Source organism: Gobius niger (genome assembly GCF_951799975.1).
Source record: "Gobius niger genome assembly, chromosome: 16".
In the NCBI taxonomy this organism is placed as follows: Eukaryota; Metazoa; Chordata; class Actinopteri; order Gobiiformes; family Gobiidae; genus Gobius; species Gobius niger.
In genome coordinates this window covers 7,927,424-7,954,832 of record NC_136867.1, presented here as the reverse complement: position 1 = coordinate 7,954,832, position 27,409 = coordinate 7,927,424, and the positions used below count along the sequence as shown (strand labels likewise).

The 27,409-nt window shown below is 44.4% G+C and overlaps 1 protein-coding gene across 1 annotated transcript; it reads left to right on the top strand.

The window, feature by feature from the left end:
* Positions 1-547: 547 nt before the first annotated feature.
* On the top strand, positions 548-26,115 carry btbd7 (BTB (POZ) domain containing 7). Its single transcript, XM_079573125.1, has 11 exons — positions 548-904; positions 12,693-12,910; positions 13,502-14,638; positions 20,594-20,802; positions 20,887-20,962; positions 21,381-21,541; positions 21,658-21,801; positions 22,334-22,523; positions 23,286-23,464; positions 23,575-23,973; positions 24,061-26,115. The coding sequence occupies exons 2-11, from the start codon at positions 12,829-12,831 to the stop codon at positions 24,826-24,828; spliced, it is 3,345 nt and encodes a 1,114-aa protein (XP_079429251.1). The 5' UTR covers positions 548-904; positions 12,693-12,828; the 3' UTR covers positions 24,829-26,115.
* Positions 26,116-27,409: the final 1,294 nt, after the last annotated feature.

The following is a 27,409-nucleotide window of genomic DNA, read 5'->3' as shown; positions in this document are numbered from 1 at the left end:
TAAAAATAAAAATAAAAATAAAAATAAAAATAAAAATAAAAATAAAAATAAAAATAAAAATAAAAAATAAAATAAAAATAAAAATAAAAATAAAATAAAAAAAAATAATAAATAAATAAATAAAATAAAATAAAATAAAATAAAATAAAAATAAAAATAAAATAAAATAAAATAAAATAAAATAAAATAAAAATAAAAATAAAAATAAAAATAAAAATAAAAATAAAATAAAAATAAAATAAAATAAAATATAAAATAATCACAAAATCTCCATAGTATTAGCTTTTACTGTAGACTGCAATTATTTTCCTTTAAAGCAAAAATAAAATACCCTCCATGACAATCCCTACTGTCATTGATCTTATGTTAATTTCTCTCTTCCAGAAAATGTGTGTAGAATTAGGCCCACACTACACATCTCAGAACACTGCAGTTCAATAAGTTAGTAGCAGGCCCATTAAACTCACTTATTGAACTGTTATTGTTTTGAATCGTTTTTGTGTGAAAGACCTGACCGGAAACGCCTGTGTTGCTTCGTTAGCGCTGGGATAGGCCATAACAACCACCCAACAAGGCGTTGTGCTACTATGTGGAAATACCGTGCGCAAACCAGCGTAAAAACGGGTTTGTTGCCGTTTGTGATCGCCGTGAACGCTGCAAGTCCCCCCCCCCAAAGTCTCCGGAGTTACGAACGACGGCACATTGAGGATTAAATGTTGCTTGCGTTGACGTCGAGCCGTGCGTAATGAGGAGAGTTGGAAAAAGAAGGTGTTGAGCTGCGTTTTTTTTCTCTCTCCCTCTCTCTCTCTCTCTCTACCTACCAGGGACAACTTGGTTCAGAGTATTGGCAAAGTACGGGCTGATACGAAGAGGAATCCTGCCCCATGGAGCTTCTGTCTGTCTGGTAAATGTTTTGATCGAGGTCTTTTCAACAGTTGTGTCTCGTTCAGCGGGTTTACTACGGGTCTCGTTCCCAGGCGTAAAGTCAAAGCGACGCGGCGCAGATAGCTTACCCTAGCCTCTTTGGATATGCTACTAATTACGGGGCTGCGCTGAATATGTTCCCTCACGCTAGGTTTCGCAATAAACGTGCCATCTAAAGTTCTCATCGTATCATGTCCATTTTGACTTCGTATTCTTTTAATCACTTTAGACTCTGCTCGGTCTCTTTGATCAGCTGTAGCAGCACAAAGCGCAACAATAGTAGCACCGTTTTAACCTTATGCTAACAAAGCAGTTTCTTCTTGCGCTAATGAAATGTAATCCACCGAACAGCCTGTGTAATATATTTCAAGGGCAACACGTTTTCAGTCGTGAGTAGTTTTTTTTTTCTCGGTCTGTTGCCCTACATGTTGCTGTTTTCTCCGGTCAAGGAGCGATGAGGTTGTGCTTTAATTGGCAACATTGTAACCCGTTATCTCTCTGGGCATTGAGGCGATCATCAATTACAGCGTGTAAATAGGCCATGTTAAGTCTGTGATGAATTTGTTCATTTGTTTTTCTTCCCCATAGCCTGTTTTTGGCGAAGGCTAAAATTGCGTGTTGTAACTTAAGCCATGGAGCCGCCGCACGATTTTTTTGGAAAATATCGATTTGCGATTTCCTTGGGAAGAATCGCGATTGGATTTGCGATGCGTGTTCGGTTCACAGCGCATGTTTAAAAAAGCCAGGAGCATCGACATTTGCGAGAAAATATTTTTTGTAAGATTTCAGGTCATAGTTTGTAGAGGTGTAAACTACAGGGTTAGCAGGTTCTATACATGCTACAAAGACCGGATGATTTTTTTGATTGCAAAGGATATTGTACTGCCTTGATCACTGCAGTCTTGGCAATACGCCAATTGCAACTATCATGCAAATCGTGATTTTGATTTGATTGCAATTATTTGTGCTATTGTCTTATTATAAACAGCCTGAAAATTAGCATATTTTTTCCATTTCTTTATTAAGGGGAACTCTATTTTTGCGATGTTTGCTTTTCTCATAAGTAAATACACTGTAATCTAACTAAATGCCATAGAGCCATATGCAAACAGAGGTAATCCTGCCCATAATCTAATCTTTCCCTGAAATATTCCCATTACCCATTTTCCCATGTAGCCTATCTTTTGTTTTGAACCAAGTGTTTCAGCGTTTGCTTTCTCATTTTACAAGGTTAAGTACATGCGTCAGTGCTCCGGGGCAAGCCGGTGACATGTAATTATTTGAGTTCAGAAATCTTGCCAGTGGCTTGAAAGGTGCTGTGCTTGTAACTACATGCCACAAAGTGAATGACTTGGACTTTGTCCCAAAATTGTGTTTACTCTAGCTTGTTTAAATGGACAGCCAGCCAGTGAGGAGCATTGACAAGGACTGAAAATAAGCACAGGGAGTATTGTGTCCTCAGCGGTCTGCAAGGACTGACTGACGGAGCTTGTTTGGTTTGTCATTCTTTTTTTTTTACTGAAAAGGCAAAAGTGGTTGCAGTCGTACACCCGTATTGACTTGTCATGTTGCAGCAATAACCATGTCTTTCATTCTTGCTTGCAGTGCAGAATTACAGACAGCATGCTGGCATTCTCTACTGAAATGCCAAATATGTAGCTGTCCTAGAGTCAATATCGTATGTTAGTTATTTACCATCATAAGGTCAGTTTTGTGCAATGTTTTTGGAAAAAAAACGTGTCAGTGCTTTAATGAAATTCATAAAGGTTACATGTAGGGATGCATTATGGCTAGGCTGATTAATTTCACAAATTAATTTGACACATTAGGCCTCCTCCCATCAATTTGTTTTACAAAACAAGACTTAAAAGAATCCAAACCCAAAACAAAGCTGGAATGGAACTAAATTCGGAAAGCTTTGTCTAAGTGAGACCTTAGTGCCTTTGTAAGATGCTGTATTGTGGCTAAATTGTGATATGTGTATATATTGTATCACATAATATTGCAAAGAATAACTTGATGTATCCTGCTGCACTTGTTGCAAGTGAAGTGAGGAATGGATGAAGTTTTGTTGTATTGGGTCACTGCTAGTGCAGTAACTTATTGGATTATACTTCACACTCTGTTTGTAAACTTTTCAAAAAACTATTCAGTCAAATGTTAGGGATTGCATTTTGACACTGTATGGCAGTCAATGCAACACTGTAGAAACCAGTACATTTTGCTCCCCCCCATTTTTTTTTATATACTGAAGAAGCAAAATGGGGATCATAAAGTGCAATAGACCCACGCTCCCTTGTCATTTTTCACAGGCAATAATCATGTCTTTCATTCTTGCTTGCAGTGCAAAAGAACCCCAGAACTTGCTGACATTCTCTCCCAAATGCCAGATCTCTGCGCAGGCCTCCAGTTCATATTGTTGGTTGACACACGGGGGCTAATCCAGAGGCTTGCCCACCATGACTCATCAGGGCGGCCACCTTTGTTTCCCCCGTCCATCCGTCACTGTCATTTTACTAGCCCGTTCGTTCCAAGTCTGGCACAGTCGGTTGGTATGGATGGATGGACGGCCCCATTCTCTGTTTCAGTGTGATTGTTAGAGAAATGCTATGTGAATGCTATGAGGTAAGCTGTCGGAATTGCTTCTAAAATATCCGTTTGAGAGCCGTCACTGTGTACGAAACCTAATTCTGTTGTTGGAGAGGACTGGAATATTGTCATGATGCACAGCTGTTCAATGCTTTTGGAGTTTGCTTGTTTTTTGTCCACAATTATCTGATGAAGGATGTAGTTTAGAGTGATTTCGGGGGAATCTTTCAATGTGATTTGGACCGCTTGCTTGTCTCACAATGACTATATTTTGATGTGCGCTCGGTTATACAAAAAAAACCAAGCACCTTTGAAAATCCGAGGATATCAGATGATTTACTGTGGTCGCCCCTCAAGCATCTCTTGATAATGGTCGTCTTATATCAACATAACTGATTAATGAACCCGTGAATTTAAAGGGGAAGAACTTGTAAGTGACATACATGTGACTAAACTTGTGACCGTGAGAATTATATTTGGGGAAACTTCCATTTTTTTGCACATGCTTTTGTCACATAGGCGTCTGAGTGTAAAACGGTCCAGTATATTAACCGCTCTGCCACACGTCTTCAGTAATACGTCCCGATGGCTGTAGTGGTGTCTTGTCATTTGCACCTGGCCGTGTGCCGGAGTCAGCTGCAGTCATCAGGTGCTGAGCTCTGGACCGGGGCCTGCATTTGAACGAGCTGCTGCCGAGGAGAGGTGCCACGCTGTTTGCCATCTGGTCGAGGCATTCGCACATAATCCGCGGGTCAAATGTTAATGTCCAGACTGCTAACACACACTTTTTATGTCTTCATGGCATCTGAGACGTTTGTGGGGCAGCGGGGAGAGAGTTAGTTCCTTATTATAGATTAGGACAGTGGTTCTCAAGCTGCGGTGCGTGTCCCGGTGGGCTAGCTGAAGCTTGTGCATGCTAGCGATTTTGTCTGGGTCTATATTTTCGTTCAGTTTAGGGTTTGTCTCGATTTGATCTTGATCTAGGTCTAGTGATACTTTGGAAGGTCAAAAACTGCACAAGGTTGTACTCTGTGAAATTCCATTCGAATTCATGGATTTTGCTTTTTTGATTGTACACCAGTGTTAATTTTGATAACATATTATAATTAAGTTTTAGTCTTAGTCTTTTGACTAAAATGTAATTTAATTTTAGTCGAGGTTTAGTCGAAAAAATCTTTTCAATTTTAGTCTAGTTTTAGTCTGCTAAAATTGCATGTCAATTTAGTCGACTAAATTTAAGACTAATTTAGTCGACTTTGCATTTATAATATTCATTATAATCATATTTAATCTTGTTCCTCTGCTTCATGGAGCTGCTCCACATGAACAAAGCTCAGAGCTGATCCTTTAGCAGTGGATTTACATGATATGAGGCTTTCAGACGGTCAATAGAAGTTTGGATGCTTTTAGTCTCTCCTTTTCATTTTTATTTAGTCTTATTTTAGTCGACTAAAATATCTGGACATTTTAGTCATAGTTTTACTCATGAAAAACTTTTAATTTAGTTTTAGTCCAATTTTAGTTGGCAAAAATATCACTTTGACTAAAATTAAGACTAAATATTTTAGTCGACGAAATTAACACTGTTGTACACGTCACTAAATAATGATTTCAGAAGATAAATTAAGTGTAACAGCTTAGCCCCCACCTGAACTGAGCGCAATCTAAAAGCTTCTTGACAAAAGCATCAAAAAACGAGGATGAAAATAGAGGATAAGAGACAAAAACACATTAAACAAGTGTCAAAAAAACGATTAAAAAGAGTTGATGAAGCAAAAAAAGAGTGACAAAAAAGCCACAAAAGAGCAACAAAAACGTGCCAGAAAAGCTACTATAACACAATAAAAAAGCAACACAAACATGACAAAAAAGCGTCAAAAAGCGATGAAGAAAGCAACAAAAACATGAGGGGAAAAAAAGACAAAAACAGAACAGTTGTCTTGGCTTTCAAATGAGCCATTACTGGCCTATAGGCTTTTAAATTTGGGTAAAGCTGAACTGGAGAGAATCCGCTCGGTTAAAAACATAACCTTAACTTAAGGTTACACAATTATCTGCATAAGATATCATGGTTGTTGCAAAGATCGTAATTATTTTGATCAAAAATATCCCATGTCAGTTGGTCCTCCAAAGCATCCTAACCCTGGAGTTTCGACTTCTATGAACGTGCTCTAAAAAGTATTTTGTGTCATTTTAAATTCTGATGCTTCTTTTCAGTGCGCACAGTAGGGGTGGGCCATATCGTATCGCATATCGTTATCGTAATATCATTGTCATTTTTTATATTGTTGTTTCCACAATATAATTTTATGCTACGCTCAGCTCCATCAGAGTAAACACTGACTGTAGAACACGGGGACAGGTGCCTAAAAAGTAATATGATTTTTAAGTTATTTGTGCCATTGTCAATTATATCGTCAAATATATCGGTATCGTGATATTTCTTTTTTATATCGTCATATAGGTTTTAGGCCCAATATTGTGCTGTTGTTGCCCGAGTTAATCAGTTTAACCCCCTTCACTAAATGATTAATCCTGAACACGATGGAAAGAGCATTTACCCCAGGACCAGTTTTGACAGATTAAAGATCGCAAGACAGTCGTACTTTCAGTCTTCTCGCTCGCATCAAACAAAGGTCTTTCCAGTTCCTGCCGTGATGAGAAACCCCCTCTAAATGATTGATTGCGTGTCCTGGCTGTCGCCTAAATAAATAATGCCTCGGCACGTTTTCCTTTGGCAAACATTTCTTTCTGATGTGGCCGGTGTCGCCGCGGCGAGACAACACCTTTATCTCCGAGCCCCTTTGGCGAGCGGCTGATTTGAATGAAGCAGTCGAGATAAGTGCGGTAAGGTGAGCTGTTTAAAAGGCCTCGGTGTGTTTGGTGTGTGTGCGGGGCGTCGGTGGGGGCAGGGAGAGCATGCTGTCACCTCTCATTAGGAGCACACAGTCCAGCCCCCCCGTCTGGCTGCGGAGCACTCGCACGGAGGCGCGTCGCTGGAGCGGAAATGCCCAAAGAGTGTCACCAAGCAGCGCGTTACGAGGCGGTCCTCATCCAGCAGCGTGAGTCAGGTCTTAGGGAAATCGCGGCATGAAATTATGCTTTTAGGATTATCCGCAGCTGCTCAAGTTGCAATTTGAGCGGGGCTGCCTTATTCCCTCCCTGGTTGCACTGTCAGGGCTGCACTGTCGGGCCCCGCACATTTGTTACCAGAGCTTTCCCAGTAAAACAAACACTGGGTCACCAAATCAAACAGAGCTGGGATATTTACAGGTGAACCTTTGCATCGTCACTCTTTTCTTTGCTCAGTTGCTCCTTTTTCTTTGTTAATCAAACAAAGTGGAATTGTATTTAGTAGGTTTTTGACTGAAGTGGGAGCAGTGTCGTACAAGATTTCAACTGGTGACTGCACAATGTATCGCTAAAAAATGTCGGATCGCAATATTAGGCGATGCGATATCCGTACTGCAAGAAGCCTCAGTTTCTGAACGCTTCCATCTGAGCCTAATTTTGTATTTTTTTAAGTCTTGTGTTGACACGATTGGCTGAAAAACGAATTAATTCTAGTTTGTAAAGATGCAAAACTGAGGCACGGGTTCAGTGGAAGATTGGAGACATTGCAAACCTGTATTGCATATTGGGGCAGGGCGATACGGCTTAAAAACTATCATGATAGAACAATATATATTGGACAATATAATTGACAATGGACAAATTACTTCAGAATCCCCGCCTTACGCCTATTGGGAAGATTCATTCAGTCATATTTTATTCTTTTTTTTTTTTTACGGCATACTCATTTCCTCGCAAATATGATTTACCCAAGCAGTTTACATCCTTCGTTTCATTGTACTTTTTAAGCACCTGTCCCCATGTTTGACAGTCAGTGTTTATGCTGCCCTGATGGAGTGTAACATAAATGATATTGTGTCCACAACGATATAAAAAATAACAACTATATCAAAACATTAAATTGCGATAACGATATGCGATACGATATGGCCCGACCCTATTGCACATCACCAGTTTTGTGAATGTCACTGGTGGAAAAACCCTCTGGTTGGAACTTGGAAGGCAAATGTATCTCTGTTACAGGGGCGGATCTAGAGGGGTGGCACAGGGTGGCAGCTGCCACCCCAAGTAAAGGTCTTTCCACCCCAGCTGCCACCCCATTGTCATGTGGTCATCTGCTCTAGAAGCTATACGTGCTCTCAGTTAGTACTTTTTTGACAGGACAAAAAGTTATAACAACTTTATAGCTAAATAAGGAGCAAGGTGCCAACCCAAGTTTTTTTTTTTCTAACAAAAGTTTAAATTACTACTTATATTATGTATTATGCTACTATTTATAATTTTGGGAGGCTCTGTCTGCATCTAAACGTAAAAATTGCAAAACTTGCGTGCCCCCGCTATGAACATTGAACATTGTAAAATGTGTTGCCACCCCATAAATTATCCCTGACCCTGCTTGCCACCTCTTGATTTTTTTTTTCTAGATCCGCCTCTGCTCTGTTATGCTGTCTTAAAACTAAAACGCATTCACCCGTCATAGATTAAAAACGCCTTATCACACTGATGAAGCTAAGCTAATGAGCCTCGGGTGACCCAGCTACTGTGAGACTCACCCCAGTCTCACAGTTAATGAGCAGAAACCTCCATAAAGTTAACAACAGGGTAATGTCCTGTCTAAACCTTCCTCACAGAACAGAAACACAAACCAGACCAGAGGAACAGAAAAAAACGACTTCTTCTACTCCAAACACCCATGACCAGATGATTACCGTTTGAAAAATTCCATACATCCTCAGCCATGCCAAAAAAATGCATTGTACAATACTTTGGCTGCGTTTACGCTGCTGGGGCCAACCCCGCCATCCCCCTCTTTGTAAACAAGAGCGTGTGTGCATCTCAGGGGGGGGCTCCTTCCGCTCTACCCCTTCATATTCAAAACCAGCTTCTAATTTTGTCCCAGCGCATTCCCCGTTGAACACGTGGCTTACTCAAAGGCGACTAATGAAATAAAGATCAACCCGCGTCCTGATTGAAGCGCGCTGTTGTGACTTTTTGGTGGCAGGAGTTTGTGCGAGTCTGTGGTTTCGCGCTCAAGCCCATGGGAGGCTGTGCAGTTGTCAGGCTCCACGGGGGCAGGCCCAGTGATTTATTAGCACGGCGCGGTAGGCAAGGAAACGTAGCCGGCTGAGATAAAACAGATTTCCATCACACCTTATTTTCTTATCTGTTGTGAAATGGCCTTTCTTTTTAAAGCTTCGGTTTGGATTTGGACGGGTTAAATTCCGCATGAAGCGAGTACGAAACAGAACTTGTATTCACTGCTTTTATTTTCTCCATGGTGGACTGCATGTCAAGGTTATGGTTGAGACAAGCCCGCATACTTAATTTTCCTGGAAGTTTGCTCGGGAGCTGTAGATGACCATCGTCCAGGGACTGCTCTGCTCGGCACGGCTAGGCTAGTCATGTAAATTAATTTTTTGACTTGAAACCCCATTAGATATTGATCCATTGGGGTTTGGTTTTCTCCGCTGCGTTCGTGCTGCACCAATCACAGCCAGGCCAGGTTTTTGTGCCATGGAACAGCCACTGTCCAAATGGTCAAAATCCTTTTTAAAGGAACAGGCCATCGTTTTTCCATAACGTTTTTCCTGAGCTTAGACGAGTTCTTTAGGACCTGTCTGATCTTCACCCGTGCCTTCAGTCACGTAAACACAGCGCAGACGGCGTTAGCATTTAGCCTCTCCCTCTCTCCTCTATAGCTCCAAAACAGGTCAAGATAGAAGCTACCAAGTTCTTCCACGTTTTCCCTATTTAAATATGGTTACGTGAAGAGTTCCACTACAAAGTATAATTACACAAAATTAAACAATGTGGATTTTCTAAGCGGATGAAAGGGGGAACTATATTGTAAGGTGTAATAATACCAGGAGTAGTTCGAAATCCGTGCAGTAATCTTCACTTTACTGTGCAGATGCCAAACTACTCCTGGTATTACTACGCCTTACAATATAGTTCCCCCTTTTATCCGCTTAGAAAATCCACATTGTTTAATTTTGTGTAATTATACTTTGTAGTGGAACACTTCACGTAACCATATTTAAATAGGGAAAACGTGGAAGAGCTTGGTAGCTTCTATCTTGACCTGTTTTGGAGCTATAGAGGAGAGAGGGAGAGGCTAAATGCTAACGCCGTCTGCGCTGTGTTTACGTGACTGAAGGCACGGGTGAAGACCAGACAGGTCCTAAAGAACTCGTCAAAGCTAAGGTAAGAACATATCTCAGTATGTAAAAACGGTGACCTATTCCTTTTTAAGCACAGCTAAAAAGAACTGTTTTCAGGTTCATGTGGCTCTAACATGTCAGAGATGTACTTTGGTGCTGGACGGTGAAGAGTTTCAAAGTCTTTACTCTGAGCAAAAGGAAGCCTGTGCTGAGACCTGAGCACTGGACTAATATGGACGTATTTCCTGGTTCTAGTCGGCACTCGAGCAGTAGCGTTCTGGATGTACTGCAGCTGTCTGACAGTGAGCAGCCGTTACAACAGTCAAAGTCTGGTTTAGCGTCTATACCTACGATCTGGGCAATGAGCCGCTGATGATCTTGATTTGATTTGGCTGTTTTAAGTTCAGGTCCATGATTACCTCCTCCTAGATTTGTTTCCTGATTTATAGGTTTTTGAGAGACTCATAGCTACACATAAGATTTTTAAGATACAAGTACAACTAAAATACCTTAAATCACAAATGTAAAGGGTAACGTTACCCGCGATAGTGGCGCTGATGGTACTCAAATTTACTCAAATAGAAGTAGAAACCCAAATAAATACTCATGAGTTAAAAAGAGAGTATTTGATGAAATTCGAACTGTTGTGTGGATAATGCTAATCAGAGTAGACCAACAAAACATAAAATAGCATCAATATTTTCAATGCCCAAGATAAAATGCAAGAAAAATTGAAATACAATAAAGTGAAAAAACCTGCAGCTGCAAGGTGTTGTGAGTTGTGACCGCTTTGCCCCTGGGCTGTCTGTCTTTATATTGGCTTTATATAAAAAAGTAATTGTTTTCCTGGAAATCCTGGTCAAAGACGGTTTTGAAAAATCGACCACAGAAGCCACTCGGAGCCTCGGTGTTATTGCAGGCCAGAAAGAGCAGCGTGATATAATTGTCAAGGCTAGTTTCCTGCAGACACTTTCAGCGCGGCGGCGTGTTGTTGTTTTCCCCCTTTTGTAATTCTTTGTCCGAGCAGGCTCATCTCGAACTAAATAATTTACAATCGTGCTCCCCGTTGTTAGTGTCACACAGGAGTTATTTAATACAGAACGCCTCGCAGCATATAGCTCCAAAAAATATTCCTTCAAGCCCCGTCATTGGAGCCGTCCTACTTTTATTTCACCTGTGCCCCAGAATAAAATAGGCGGCGCGCGGCGTTGTCTTTTGTCCTACAGTGTCACACAAGATGCAACGCTGGAAGATGACATTTGTCTCAACAATGCGGTGAAAGAATATCACCGGAGAACAAGGAATACTAAAAGTAGAGCGTAACAAGAAGTGAAAAGAAAAGTGGTGTTGTGAAATCTGGCTGACAGATAAAGTCCTGTTACCTGTGTCGAACAAGATACGCTTTTGGTAAGGCTGATTTGTCAAGGGATTCTGGGAAAGCGGGAAACTTCCAGGCAATGGGGTTCTATTCTCTCTTCAATTAAGCTTTTATCTTTAAAGTGATTTTTCTCGAGCTTCAATTTTTGAATTAATATATATTTTTGGTCTCCCTCACGGCTCCAAATGAATGAAAGCTTTAACCATTGTGTTATTGTTTTGGTTACATTATTGCAACACAAAACGACACAGTATTTCACTCAAATGAATCCAAGTAAAGTGACAGTCTGTAATATTGTAAAATGATAAGATCAAGAGAGAAATGTCTTAAGTACACACGCCCCCTCCTGATTGGACATGAAACTTGATTGCAAAATGAGGAGAGAGAAGGAAATTTCAAAAGGAAACGATCAAGCTCCCGCCCCCTCCCCTCCGTTTGGACAAAAACGGGCCGGCTCACAGGGAAACTCGTCACATCGGTCAAAGTGATGTCTCCGGGGATTCAGATGAGTTGCTGAGATCAGCAAAAGGGGTGAAAAAATCTAATTATTTAATGTTGCATATCTTGTGTCAAATTACAGACCCTGGCCTTAATTATACACAATCTATGTACTTTGTAGAACATAAAAACTTGCAGACTCTCACTTTAAATATACTCTTGTTCCAAAAAACAATGTTTTTGACAATTGTCCATGGCTGAACAAACCTTACACAGGATTTGATCATGTTATGAGTAAGATCTAGAGCCTGTCTTGGCCTCAGGATGTAAAAAACACTACTACTATATCCATAAATGATACTAAACTACATACTCATTCGCTTAGGTATCAAGATAAAATTGGACTTTATTGATCTCGCAATGAAGAAATTCCAATTGTTGGATACTTCTCTTTTCTAGATTAGATCTTTTAATACATAGTTTTACAATGGTTTTGCTCTTTAGCAGAAGTGCCATGACTAAGTAAGAAGCCTATAGGCTGTGGATGTGATGTGGATGTGATGAGTGTGTGTGTGTGTGTGTGTGTGTGTGTACTCGGACAAAACACATTTTGATCAGCTTAGGCAGGTGGATTTGTTCTTCAGTTACCTCGAGATGGAATGAGCCGAGACTAATAAAGGCGTCACTATCTGGGTTTGCCCGACCTACATCTGCCTTAGATTTGCCGTCCCCTGCCAGCCAGCGTTTCCTGAGGGCCAGGCAGAGGAAATCTCTGTTAACCTCCTCCGCACTTGAAGATTTCAGATAGAAGACTAAACACGCATTCTTCAGATGGAGACAGTCACTCCAAACAAACTCCATCACATCAACAAAATGATTTTTTTTTTTAATGGATCTGCCTTTTGAACTGGAGTGCAGGGCAGGGTTTATTTCACAATGTGTTTTTATACAACACGATTAGACCACAAGATGTTGAATATTGCAATGTTTTGACACATCGTGCAGCAATAAATTAGCAAAATCTTGCAGCCTTATCCCCCCCCCCCCCCCCCCCCCCCTCCCCAAAAAGCCAAAGTTGAGCACATAATGCCCCCTTTAATGTTGCGCCTCCTTTGATGTTGCTTTCTTAGGGACGGCCTGCTGCGCCCGGGGCTCTGAGCGTCGGCGTCGGACCCGCGGCTTGGACGGCGGAGAGGACAGGAGCGTCTGAGCAGAATGACTCAGCCTGTGGGGTCGCCCCCTCGCAGCACATGAAGACCAGAGAGGATGGGCGCCAATGGGTCCAGCTATCCACACTCCTGCTCCCCGCGCATAGGGGGAAGTTCTCAGCCGCAGCAGACCTTCATAGGCAAGTAGAACGTTCTTCCGGCTCACTCGAGACGTTTTCTAGATGTTCATTTCAGTCCGCAGTTTCTGATCGGGAGCAGGACTGAGCCGTGAGACCTGACTGCTCGATCTGCGCCCTAAGTCATTGATAGTGCTGTTAGGATCAGTACTATTTGGGTCACTCTGACGGATGAGAGAAAGGCAGAGAAAGGAGGGGAGGGGGAGAGAGAGAAAGAGGATCTCCCTGGCACAGCTTCCTTTGACGTCGGAGCCCTGTCTCGGGTGCCAAACATAACTGTTGTCTGTAATTGACTGGGCCCAAGGATGTGAGTGGGCACAAAGGCAGTCCTCCGGCTAATAGGCTAATTGGTTTTTAGACCGTCCTGTACTGAGGTTTTGGCTGTAATATAAAAGATATAAAAGGATTGTGTCTGCTTTTGTGTTTTCCATTGAACTAACTCCATTGGGCTTTGTTCTTGTCCTGAAAGAGTAGGTCACAGAGCAGCAGCCAGCACACACTTTCCCCCTCTGATTCTGGATGTAGCACAGCGGAGGACATGCTGGATCCTTGTTGTAAAGGCTTAACAGTCTGTTATTTTTGTGTGTGTTGTAGGAACCTCGTCCTTCTCTCAGCAGGGATATGGCTGGGAGTCTAAGCTGTACAGCCTGGAGCATGGCCATGAGAGGCCTGCGGACAGGAAGAAGAAGAGTCTGGGGCTGGCCACGCTCAAGCGCAGGTTTATCAAACGCAGGAAGTCCAGTCGCTCGGCCGATCATGCTCGACAGATGCGGGAGCTGCTGTCGGGGTGGGATGTCCGAGACACTAACGCCCTGGTGGAGGAGTACGAGGGCACCGCCGCTCTGAAGGAACTGAGCTTCCAAGCCAGTTTGGCCCGCGCTGAGGCCCCTAACCTCCAGAGGGACCTAGCTGCTCTGTACCAGCACAAATACTGCACCGATGTCGACCTCATCTTTCACGGGACATGCTTCCCAGCGCACCGGGCCGTCCTGGCTGTGCGCTGCCCCTTCTTTAAGACTCTGCTGACGTCTGCCCCGGGGTATGGAGCAGAGGTGCTGATGGACGTAGATACTGCGGGTATAGACGTGTCCATGTTCTCTGCCCTGCTGCAGTACCTGTACACGGGGGAGTTCGGGGCAGTGGAGGACAGTCGCCTGCAGAATGTGGATGTCCTGGTACAGCTCAGTGAGGAGTTTGGGACTCCGAACTCTCTGGAGGCAGATATGAAGGGCTTATTCGACCACATGTGCTACTATGACGCTCTGCTCAGCTTCTCCTCAGACTCAGAGATGGTAGAGGGCTGCAGTGAGATGGGAGCTGTGGCTGGCCCCTCTACAGCAGGGCCAGGTGGGATGGTGGCCCCAGGGAGTCCTGAGGAAGACCTCAGGGCCCATAAGGCAGTTCTCTCTGCCCGCTCCCCCTTCTTTAGAAACCTGTTACAGAGACGTATCCGGACTGGAGAGGAGATGACCGAGCGGACACTGCACACACCCACACGCATCGTCCTAGATGAGTCCATCATCCCGCGGAAGTATGTGCAGGTGATTCTGCACTGCATGTACACTGACGTGGTGGAGCTGGGCCTGGTGCTAAGAGGCAGCCCGTCCACAGGAAGCTTGGGGGAAGTCCAGGCACTGGTGTCCGGCGGTCGCGGAGCCAGCACACGCACCGAGGAGGCCATGGAACTCTACCATATCGCTCTGTTTTTGGAGTTCAGCATGCTGGCTCAAGGTAAACTTACTTATCTGTAAACAATACCTCATAGTGCATGTTAGACAGAGATATAAGATTTCTGACATTGTTGCCCTTGAGAGATAAAGTGTTTGAGGCCGTTACATCTGCAGTGTTTACTGGCAGCATCTCATGTCTGCCAGTAGAATCACATAGACCATACTCTATAATTGTTGATTTGAAGTGTTCATTTCTGACTGTAACACGAGAATAACTGTTGGTTATTCACATAATGGAGGCAAGATGAGCTCTGCATTTGAACTTGATACTTCTGACCTTAACGGTCTTTGACAGTCGGCTTACAACGCTGCAGAATCATTGCAGCCGTAACATTTCATTTATGAAAGATAAAGATTATGAGGATTAGTGAGAAATTAGTTGTCACACTAACATTTTGCTGGCAGGGAATGCATTACTCCACTAAATCTGAATGCGTCTGCTTCTTAATGGATTTTATTCTATTTTTAAAATAGAAGTCAAGCTGGCTGGTGATGAGACGTGATTTGTTGTTTTTATTAGTTTCAGGTTTTCCTACTAAGCTAAACTTTACTTGGGGATTTTACTTTCAGTTTTTACTTATCTATATGAGACAGCTTGCAAAGGTTTACTACAGCAGTAGTTCACTACAGTCAAATGTTGCTTATTGCTATTGTTTATAAAGATCAGCCTGAGGTTTGTCACTTGTGGAACGAGCTGCAGGAGTGGAGCTGACAGCACACTGCTACATGCCGAGTGCAGTCTGAAGTGCAGCCTGTACCCCCGGGCTCTAGTGTCACTGTCCCGGTCACTGTGGCGGCTTAAGCCACCAAGCAGCAAATGGTGTCATCATCCCACACGGCGTCACCTCATCTCCCCTCCCCCTCAAGACCCCGCCGCGGGTATTTTTATCCCCGCTCCTCCTCCTGCCTCCGAGCTGCACGTCTTTTATGACTTCACTGAGGAATGTCGTCATATTCTGACCTGCGTGCCTCTGTAAACTGCCCCGCTATTGTCCATATCTGACCTTCCTCTTCATAGTAGCTTCCAAACTCACCACCACATAATCTGAGCGCTTTTATAAAACATACCAGGTAAGTCGGCCAGACTAATGCCTGTAAATTATCATCAATTCCCAGGCTTTCCCCATGAACTGCCTGGTAGCTGCTCCCTCTCTGCAGTGGGCAGAAGCGTGGGGTTCTCTCATCTGTCTGACAGCCTCGCTCTCGGTGCCGTCTTGTAGCTGAGGCGCTGCCCTCTGGCACTGTGCACTTTTCGCCTGTGGAAGATTTGTCAAACCGCTAGACGCGAACGTCTCCCTGTCATTTTTTTCCTCTCGCGTAAAACCCCAAGACGTGTTATCCGTTATTACCGCCTCGCGCTCCTATGCCAACCAATATTAAAAGCCCTATTAAATTTGAAAGTGTGCGGTCGATAGCCTGACTGGATTTCGAGCGAGGCTTCCTCACGATTCCAGGGGGGAATAAGGAAGCTCCCTTTTGGGCGACACGCCGGCTTCTCGTTTAAAGGAGACACATTATGCTTTTTTTCTGGCATTTTGTGATCATCTATTACAGCGTTATTTCATTGCTGTCCTGCCCTGTCCATTCCACGCAGGGAAGTTTTGTCTGGCAATGGAGCAGTTTGAGCGGGCGGACCTAACACGCAGATTGTCAGTGAAATAAACCAATCAGCATTTAGTGGACGTGACGACAGCTGTAGTCCAATTCAGAAAATATGAGCTGAATGTAAACTGACGGGAGCGCGGAGGCAAAAACCTCGACTAATTCATCCATGATTAGTTTTGGCTAATAACGTGTCACCGTTGATAGAACTACAACTTAGCGGCGCAGTGAGTGACGTAGCCTTGTCAATTCTCTATGACGGTGGTGATTGGTTCGACCCACCTTCTTTCGCACAGAAAAATGGGTGTGGTTTACCAGGATAATTATTTAACACTTTAATACTTGCCTGCGGAATCGATTCAGACCTGCCCTTATATTTAAGATGTAGCTTAAAAATGTACCCAACTTTCTTTAGTTTGACTTTTAATGTGACAGACGCTGACAGGAAGTGACATGGAGATGGAGGCAAACCCTTTTTAAACTGTTGCCGTGCCAACCATGTTATGTCAATGGGGAATGAGTGAGTCAAACTCGATCTGTCCATTATTTAGATTTCCTCACTAAAAAATATCGGCAATTTTCACTGTTTTTAAGCAGAAAATGCCTTATTTTTAATATGAAAACATTAAATGACAGAAAACTTGCACTACATGTTTTTCTTCATATTTACATCAGTAATGTTGAGTAGGGCTGAAACAACTAATCGATTAATCGACGACTAATCTATTATTGAAATAGTCTAAACTATTTTGGTAATCGATTAATCGTTTTCTGGTTCACACAGACTCAAATAGAGCAAAAATTACATGAAAATGTAGTATTTTTGATGAAAACCTACTTTGTTTTTATAGCAAGCGTATGTAGTGCACTTTGTACATTGTAATTTTCATGAATATCTGTTTGTGTCTCATCCAATCAGAAGCAGAATTAGCACCAAGAGCCTCCAACAAACATTTACTTTACGTTTACTCCATCAACACGTCCTCAAGCGGCTCCACTTTAGCTTTATGTGATAAAAAAAAATGGAAAAAATAAAATTTTCTTACACCATTCATAGCCAAGCAACTAATCGATTGAATAGTCGATAGATTAATCGATTACAAAATAATCGTTAGTTGCAGCCCTAATGTTGAGCCAAAGTTTCAAATTGACATCTCTAAATGTATTTTTTTCCCCCACTTTTCACCAGAGACACCGGTGTCTCGCCTTAATTTGCTGCTTCACACTTCACAGAAAATGATAATTATGACTTGCAGCAGATGTCATCCACCTAAATAAGTTATAGTTTCCAAAGCATTAAAACCTGTCATATGCACTTTAAAGCAGTACTAAGTAACTCGTGCCATAAGCGCCACTGCAGGTGTCGTAGCATGTCCGTGAGAGTAAATACTACTAGAGAGGGATATTGTACATCCAATAACACAATGGAGATCACTTTTTTCACTCAAACTTGGCTGTAAATACTGTTTAAGTGGTAGTCGGGATTCCATTAATGTGTACTGAGGACACTTACCTGGAGGCAGCGAAGTTGCAATTGTGGTTTTCTGGCCAGAGACACCAGGGGCAGATGAAAGACCCCCCCAATCATCCCATTAACACTTGTATTACCCCCAGAGAGTCTATACGGAAAGGATTTATTAAGGTAAACGTGTTCGTACTTCTAAAATGTCACCAAAACATATTGGCATTGTATACAAGGCTAAAATGTCTCTCGCAAACCAAACCAAACTAACAAAAAAAGACTTTCACACCACAGTTGCTATGGTTGTAAAGTATGAAGTAATGTTATCAGGATGAATGAAGGACTGCCCCTTTCTGACAAAACACCAACACGGCAATGAGTTTTGTAGCAATGGTGCTGGTTAGTTTTACAGTTTTACTCACCACCCTAAAGCCATCGTAACCAGTTGTGATCTTGGCTTGGTTGTATTTGGAAGATCATATGTGCAATGATAATGGGTTTGTACTCGGTCTGAGAAGTTTGAGAACACGACTGCACTGGAATATCGATTTGATCTAGTCGTTTCCTCATTTGAAATGTTCTGTTGTTGTTTAGTTGTTATCAGGCGCGGGACGTGACAAAAGACATCAGGGCACGATATTTAAAGCGACTCCACGGACAGAATTCCAAATAGGTTTTAAGTCGTCAGGTCTGGCTGCTTCAGTCAGTGCAGTTGATATTCATGTCACTCACTCGCTCGCCGCCCGCCGTGAGAGAGGGGCCAGTAGTGTTAGATGTAATGCCGATTCTAGTCTTAAATTCGTATAAATGTGCTGTGTTTCAAGCCAGACGGGGACGAGTGATTTGGTTTTTAACCTTACAAAACACAAGGTCAGAAAACCATTCATGTCAATAACTGATGAGGAGTTGGAACTTGCTATTTGGTGACATCTGATGGCAAAGCTGGATGAAAATGCCTATAATGATGTTTTTGTTGTAAAACGTGAAGTCAATTGTATAGGAGAGTAATACAGGGGTCAAAACAGGACAGAAGGAAACGTCACTGGAATCCAAAAGGGACTGCGGGGACTTTATTATGTTTCATTACTAAAATAGACATATTGACCAGCACCCCTCTCTAGCACTGTTCATAAGAAGTAATGCCTTTCTTTATTCCAGAAGTGAGGAAACGTGCTCCTCAGACATCACGTTTCGTACCAATGTGCAGAGTGCAAAAGTATCTCTTAAAGCTTTGCAGCAAGCAGTGCATCGGCGAGTTTTGTAACTTAATATTACATCTCAAGATAAAATTTGATATTCAAGGTCAAAGACGCACTCTGACTGGAGTCGAGCATCCACTTTCCCAGGATGGCCTTTGATAGCCGGCCTGGGGGAGACGGGAAGGCAGTCCGGCTTGTAGCGCTAGATTTATTCCTCCCAAAGTTGTTGCCTCCTATTCAGACGCCACTCTTATCGTCAGTAAGCTTTTATCCTTTTGGAAGTACCTTTTGGCTGTTGCATTAAAAAGATCGTTCAAAAAGGTTGTTCTGTGCCAGAGAGCAGTAGCTTAGATCCCACTTATACGTATCGGTCTGTTCTGTTTTGTTTTTCACACAAATGAGGTTTCAATCGGGAAGCTGGTGGGCTGTTTAGCGTCTAATTAAAAGTGTAGTTTATGCAGATCGGCTTTATTTTTTTGTTGCCAAATTGCCTAAATACAGGTTTCTAATTCCCGGGGTGTTGATGCTGTCGAGTCGTGTGAGGGGGGGGCGGGTGTTGAAGTGTGTGGCTGCTCTGTTTACGTCTTTAGACTGAAGCACATGAAGGTATCAAAGGCATTTCTGCGGGCTGCGCGTTACAAAGCGAAGCCGCCGCCTGCTGCTCTGGTATGTCCGCCCCAGTTGGGAGAAACGCGCCGAGGAGGATGTGGGGGCAACCGGGGAGGGGGGGGAAGCTCCCGGGGGTCATCAATACAAGCTAATGCAGCGAGTGGGGTCGACGCGAACAGGGACTGAACCCAAATGCAAAAGGCCACAGTTGGTGAATTGCAAAGACCGCGATTATTTATGTGATATAGATTTCCTGGTGCTGTAGGGTCTGGTGTATGAAATGGAAATGTACTGATCTAGCTGATTAAAAAAAAAAAAAGGAAGAGGAGGTCCGGATTTCTTTTTGTTCTTATACAAAGTGATAGTCTGTAAGATGGCAAAATGAGGAGAGAAAGTAAAAAAAAGTAAAAAGTCAACTATCAAGGTTCCCTTCCCTTCTGATTGGACCATAAAAGCCACTTCTATTTTCCAAAATGAGGAGAAAGAGAAAGAAATTTCAAACTTATTCACAGGAGCTTCTCTCATTGGTCAAAGTAATGGCACCCGGGGATTCTGAGTGGTTGCTGAGATGAGCAAAGGGGAGGGACTTAAGATTATTATTTCTTTTTTTTCCTCCGCATTACTTGGGTTACATCAAATTGCAGGCCCAGGCGGTGAACTATGCACAGTCTATTCAATTTGTATAACATTTAAACTTGCAGACTATCACTTTAAGTTACCATGCATATTTGTTTTAGGCTGTGTGCGCAAAAATATGTATAAATCTGAATGAGATAAAAGCCTCTAACGATATAGATATGTCACTTAATATTGTGATAATGCTCATTTGGCATTACATTGTACAGCCCTGTGTAAAAGTGACCAGACTCCACACTGAATAACCCTGGCTTACGTGGCATGTGTAAACTTGACGGGGAAATAACGATTCGATATTTTGCCATGTTCAGTAAGCCAACCCGACTCTGACTCTATGTTAGTTCTTTCAGCTTGGTCGGTCTGTTTCCCAGAGTGGTTGGGCGATTAATAGTGGTTTCAAATTCCCACTCAACCTTAATGTCTTCCCCCTTTGCTCTCGCTGTCCCAGGCTGCGAGGACATCATCGTGGAGAGCCTCTCCCTGGACTCCCTGGTTCCCATCCTGAAGTGGAGCTCCCAGCCTTACGGGTCCAAGTGGGTGCACAGGCAGGCCATGCACTTCCTGTGCGAGGAGTTCAGCCAGGTGGTCTCCTCGGACGTCCTCTACGAACTGGGCAAGGAGCACCTTCTCAGCGCCATCCAGTCCGACTATCTTCAGGTTAAACCCGACATGCTTAATCACAGGAACCCGTGCTTTTTATGCAATGTTTTCTTACCTTCTGTGCCTTGGTTCTGTACACAGGCGAGCGAGCAGGACATTCTGAAGTATGTTGTGAAGTGGGGCGAGCAGCAGCTGATTAAGAGGATGGCAGACCGAGGTAATCGCCCTCTCGCAGCCACACTTTAAAGAAAACTGCACATATACTCCAAATACACCGAGGAGGGTTAACTAGAGAGCTCAACTTGCCCTCATCAAAGAAGAGTGTACTTTTTCCAGACATTCAAACAGCTGTTCATTTAGTTTTATTGTGAATTCAACCACATGCAAAGTTCACACTGAGAATTAAAATGTTTACTTGCAAACAACAATTGGTTTTAAGCTATATATTTAACTATTTTTTGTGCACAATTAGGGAAATGGTTCTGTATTGTTGTTTTGGGAGCTGGGGGTAACACGTGAAGTTGGATGAAAAAAGCAAAGATTTATATCTCACAAAGTATATAGGCTTGAATATATGCATGTGCTCTTGTGAAGCTCCGCAGTGTGGCTTTACTGACGGCTCTGTGTTTCACCAGAGCCCAATCTCCTGAGCGGCACAGCCCACAGTGTGAACAAGCGTGGCGTGAAGAGGAGAGACCTGGATGTGGAGGAGCTGAGGGAGATCCTGTCCCCCCTCCTGCCCTTCATTCGGACGGAGCACATCCTGCCCCCAAACAGCGACGTGCTCGCTGACGCGGTCAGTATTTGATTGATTTTTCCTTTCTCCGGCGCTATGAGCTGATCACGGTCTCTCTGTGTCTGTGTAACCTCCTCGAATGGAGCATTGATCCACATTCTTCACTCTGTTCACAGCTCAAACGGGGCTTGATCAGCACCCCTCCTTCAGACATGCTCCCCATGGTTGAGGGAGGGAAAGCCAATGCCTGGCTGAGGCAGAAAAACGCTGGCATCTACGTGCGCCCTCGCCTATTCTCTCCTTATGTGGAGGAAGCTAAGGTAATGCCTCTTAAGCGCCCACACCAGTATCACCATCTACAAAAATTAAGTGAAATAATGAAGGTGTGTTTTTAAAATATGTAATGTATTCTTTGGTACACCTTTTATCGATCTTGATATGCCGTATTTGTATGTGATCCCTTTACATAAAGCAAAAAGCAAAATCCAATGTTTTCTTTATAATCATAGGCTTTTGCTGTATTGGAAATTAACATTTGAACCGACCACAGGGAGCAGAAAGTTTCATGTCAAGCCTCGCTCCAACTCGCACCCACTTATTGTTAATATTTGCTTCCATCATCTCGCCTGGAATTCATTTTTTGCCATTTTTGCTTCGCCTCCACTAACGTATAGAGAGCTCTCCCCCCCCTGAATATTCATGAGCATATCCACACACACTGGAGCGGCCCTGTTTTTAGATGAATTGTCAATCAAGTGGAACTAATTTGCGAAGCCTATGCGCATCCTCGAGTTCCTCCCAGACTCTAAACAGCTTCCCACTCTGTTTTTTTTTTTTTTTTTTCTTTTCCAGTCTGTTCTGGATGAGATGATGGTGGAGCAGACGGATCTGGTGCGTCTGCGGCTCGTGCGGATGTCCAACGTCCCGGACACACTCTACATGGTCAACAACGCCGTCCCCCAGTGCTGCCACATGATCAACCACCAGCAAATGACGAGCAACTCCGCCTCTGCCCCGTCGGTCGTGGCGAATGAGATCCCTGGTAAGTTGCAGTGGCGGAGTAAAGGAAAGAAAAGACCATCACTGCACTAGAGTAGGATTGCAAAGGCTCAAAGTTTCTGCGCATGCTGTCCCTGCCCCAGAAACGAAATGTCAGGCTGCCGAAAGGAACATCAACACTGCTTCTGAGATGCCCCAGATGTCCAGCAAAGCCGCGCACTGCTCGTCCCATAAGGATGACAGGGGAGCTAGCGTTAGTGGCTGGATCAGCGCCGAGAATGTCTTGGGTCAAGCAACAAGCACCAATAGACTCAATAATAATTTTATATTACACCAGAGCACACGAAGGCAGTATAACTGTCACAACAAACATGAGCAGGCGGTGATTTTTTTTTAATGCGGGATGGCAGGGGATGCGCGGCCTCTGATTGGCTGGCTAGTCAAGCTTAACTCTTCCAAACGAGCCCTGAGCCTAACCCTGACCTTAAGGACAGTGATGTCTGCTAAAGGCGTCTTATTGAGATTCATTTAACTGAGCCAATCAGAGATCTCAGCAGGCCCAGGTCAACAGATAAAGGTGCACACAGACATCAACCCCTGCCCCCTGCTGGCCCAGGAGTTGCACTGCTCCCAAAAGCAAACCGCTGTCATGTAGATCGGGACAAGAATGGTTAACTGTTTTTCTCGAAAAAGTGTTTTGAAGTGTTGAAGTCGGACTAGACGTAACATGTAAGCGTAATGAATACAAAAGGTTAGATGCGAGCAGGATGGTGCAGGTGTGTTGACGGGGCCTCGTGTGTTCCAGTGCCCCAGCTGCCCGTGGTGAAGGACATGATCCGCCGGCTGCAGGAGCTGAGGCACACGGAGCAGGTGCAGAGAGCCTATGCCCTGAACTGTGGAGAGGGAGCCACGGTCAGCTACGAGCTGCAGCTGCGGGTGCTGAGAGAGTTCGGCCTGGCAGACGGAGCCACAGAGTTACTGCAGGTGAGAGCGAGACGGCACTGTTGACCGAAGAAAGCACTCGTTGACGAAAACGTGTAGTTAATTTGAAGAGCATGCATGGCACACTCACGCTATCCCATTCCGTTTTTCAGAATCCATACAAGTTCTTCCCCGACGAGCGCTTTGGAGACGAGAGTCCCATCCTGGCCCTGCGGCAGGTGGGTCGGTGTCGAGTGAACAGCAGCCCGGCCATGGACACCATGTTCACAGACATGGAAGGAGTAGTGGGCTTCCACCCTCCCCTGCCTCCCCCACCTCCGCCTTACCACCCCCCCGCCACTCCCAGCCATGCGCAGGTGAAAGGCTGGCGGCCCCGTGTGCCCATGCCCACGCCCACTCGCTCCTTCTCCTACCCCTGTAACCGGGCCCTCCTCCAGCGCCACGCTTCTTCCAAACATGGCAGCTCTGAGTACCCCTCAGTGCACAGAGGCCAGCCCCCCGACTGCACCAACCCACAGGCCATGGGGCGAGCTCTGCTAGAGCAGCAAGTGGTGAGTGGGGGTTCTTCTAAATGTTCCTCTGTATGTTCCTTCAGCAAATGTAATTGATTTTGTGTTGTTGTGCTTCCTCGCCTGCAGATGAGCGTAGAACCCGTCATGAGGGAGTTCATGCCTGATATCGCCCTGGGAGTGTCCGTGATGTCGCTGAGAGAGCAGCACATGGCCGACATAGACAGAGAAGGCCCTCACAGTCCCATGGGCCCCTCAAGCCACCTTCTGCCCCATGGCCTCTGCCCCTCTGCCCGCCTCAGCCATAGCCACGGCCCTGGACATGGCCACTCCTGTAAGAGACACGCTCCTGAGCCCAAACTGGAAGCTCAGGCAGAGTTCCCCGACCTGTACGACTTCTCCTGTCGGCCTGCCACGCCCACCTCCAGTCACCCACGCCCGCCTTTCCCAGGACCCGACCTGTACAGTCACAGCTGCGCCTCCGGCTCCTACGCGCCTCCCTATATGTCTGACTCTACGGGCCACCCCCAGGCACGCACCGCCCCAGACCCGCTGCGGTTAGACGTCCTCGGGATGACCTCGCAGAGACATGATCCTGTCCTGGCCAGCCCTTCTGGGGCCCCGTCGAGAATGGGCCACATCCCAAGAGGAAGATCAAATGAAACGGACTTGACTCACGGCTTAGGTCATTTGCGCTCCCCTAGCGGGAACCTGGACAGTTACGAGGACAGGCACACAGGAGCCCGAGAGCCCGCTGAGGCGATGGTTCTAGGGGCTGAACAGTCGGGCCCCGCCCCAGGGCCACAGTCTCACAGAAACAGTGTGACTGAGGACATCACCAGAGACCGCCGCTCTCCCAACAAGCCCGATTACCCTTATAAAAAATCAGCACTTTAACCCCAGGAGGACCCTCGCGGGGTTGAGTTTAGAAAAGGGAAACCTGATGCTGTCAGTCAGGGGACGGCAAAGCACTAAATGTTGTGAGTGAATGCGTGTTTGAGAGGAGCAGGGGAAAGGGGGGGGGGGGGATGATCGTTGCTATTTATAGTCTGTCCTTTTGTCCTACCTCTGTCACACTGTGCTATCCATCACACGGTCACTATGGGGAGAGAAAGCTGCAGGTCAACAGTCAATGCACCTAATTGATCTCCAGACCTGGTTAGTCTGCCAGTTTGGAGACTGTACTGTACTGCATCCAGAGCTTCTGAGGCGCGTTACGAAGCTCCAGCCTGAATCTCAGTTTACACAAGCGAACAATGGCACATGATTTGAGACTCTCCGTATAAAGAACCCTTCAGTTAAAGGCTCTATATCCTTTCTCCTCACGTATTGTATTTCCATTTTCTTCCTGTAGCATGCCTCTAGCACATGACTAGTTTACCGCTTTTGGCGCGAGCTTGCTATGCAGCGTCGGTGTGTAATTGGTCACATCGTCTCGGCCATCGAAGGAATAGGTTGCGTTCATGTGCATTCATTCTCAAGAGCCTATTGTTTTAATATTGAGGTGAAGAGGCCAGAGGTTTGCTTATTTCTTTCAAAACCAGGAAAAAGCCCGGCCACTGCCCTCCATGTGAAACGATGGCTGCAAATCCTCGAATGCTGTGAATGCAACCTATTGGATTTGACAGGAACTAGGTCATCACAGCTCGTCATCGTCTGATGATTGTGACAGATTTCCAAAACGATTGTAGCCGCCATGCTGTGTGTTCAAGCGGAAGAGACATTTCTGTTGTTTATTGAAGTGGATGGAAAGTGGAGGTTCAATATTCGATGGGTAAAGCAGGGGCTTTATATAAGGCAGACGACGTACGGTCTTCACTACAGAGGGCTGCTGGCGCGTTTTCACATCGGAGCAAAGCAGGTCGTGTGTTTGCGAGGGGATTACTTGGACACACACAGGTGTTTCGACAATCTCAGTGCTGTACCCTCCATTTTAGTCAGGTCTGTGCGGACATATCAGAGCCCAGTATCTTGCCGCGAGTGTATGCGTGCGTGCGAGACCTCCTTTTTTTCACTTTCAACAATTCCGCCCACCTCCAAACCCAGGCTCTGGTTCCTGAACTATTCGCCTACAATTCATTTTTCTGCCATAGACATTTCGAAAAACGGGAATATTCGGACTAAGAGTGCTTATGACATAACGAAACATGGTTGGCACAATTATATAAAGAGTGTGCCCCTTCAAAAAAGTACCCACCTTTTCCTGATTTGGCTTTTAATACTGATTATTTCACTTCATGTAAATGTACAGAAAAGAAGCATGGAACAACACGGTCATCTGCTGGTCTAACAACCCGCCGTGCCCAAATGGATTCACTCCTGTAATGCTACGTTTTTAAACAAGTAGCATTTTTAAACAGTAACATTTTGATGACGCAATCCCGAGCTCTATTGGACATTCTGTACTAATGGGCCACGAGCGTCGAGTCCCAGCTCTGTCCCATCATTAAACTGCCACTTCATTCGTTTAAGACTATGATTAGCACTTGCCGCCAGTATTTTCCCATCAAACTGAGCAATAATTAGAAAAACACTCAAATCTACTTATCACTTATTTGGGAAGAAAGGAAAGTCCAAATAAACACAATTTCAGCTTCTAGATTTGGATTGATATTTCAGTCTATTAGGATTATGTAAACATGTTCTTTGAGTTGGTTTTGAGGTGGGCCGGAGAAAGAACCTCCACGCAGCATAATATTGCAATCCAAAGCCTTAACTGGTACGCCGTATCAGTTTCTCGTCTTTCTTGAGCAGAGTATGATGTCATTATATCACTTAGCGACTGTTCCGTTTGCGCGACATGTTGACAGTGCGTATTAGAATCGGTGCAGCGGGAGTAGCTTTTCCCCCCCACCACCACCCCCCAGTCCTGCCGGTGCACACCGAGCTCATCACGTCTAGTAGCTGGTACACAACCTACTCACTCACAAGCAACGATGCACTGTAGCAGCCACACATGTAGTCGGAGGGGAGGGGAGGGGGGGAAACACAAGGAAACTGCTGGCTCCAGTCTAAAGAAAATTGTATATAATGAACCGAGTCCCAGGTGTGTTGATTTGAATGGGTTCTATCACTCTTTAGTGGATGTTCGAAGGTCATTTTTACTGTAGTGGACAACACTGTGTACTCGTCTCGTCATGAAATCGCCAAGAATGTGTGTAAAGATCGCGTCCGAGAAGCTATTTGTTTTGTTTGTTTTGTTCTTAAAACTGTTACACATTTTTAGGGCAGTTCAATATTGTTAGGTGGAGTAACTTTGTAAAGATGTTTTTTTTCCCCTTGCTTTTGTTCCTTTTCAAAGTAACAGGGAATGTGTAAAGGATCTGCGGATTTAGCTCTCTGCTTTAATAGATTTGCCAAGCAGAAAAATCATTTTCCATCTCGCTTGCTTCATGAGGAAAAAATGCAAAAGGTCCAGATTCCTCCCATGTCCGTGTTAGTTGTTTCTTTTTTTTCCTCCCTCCTCCCCATTGGATAA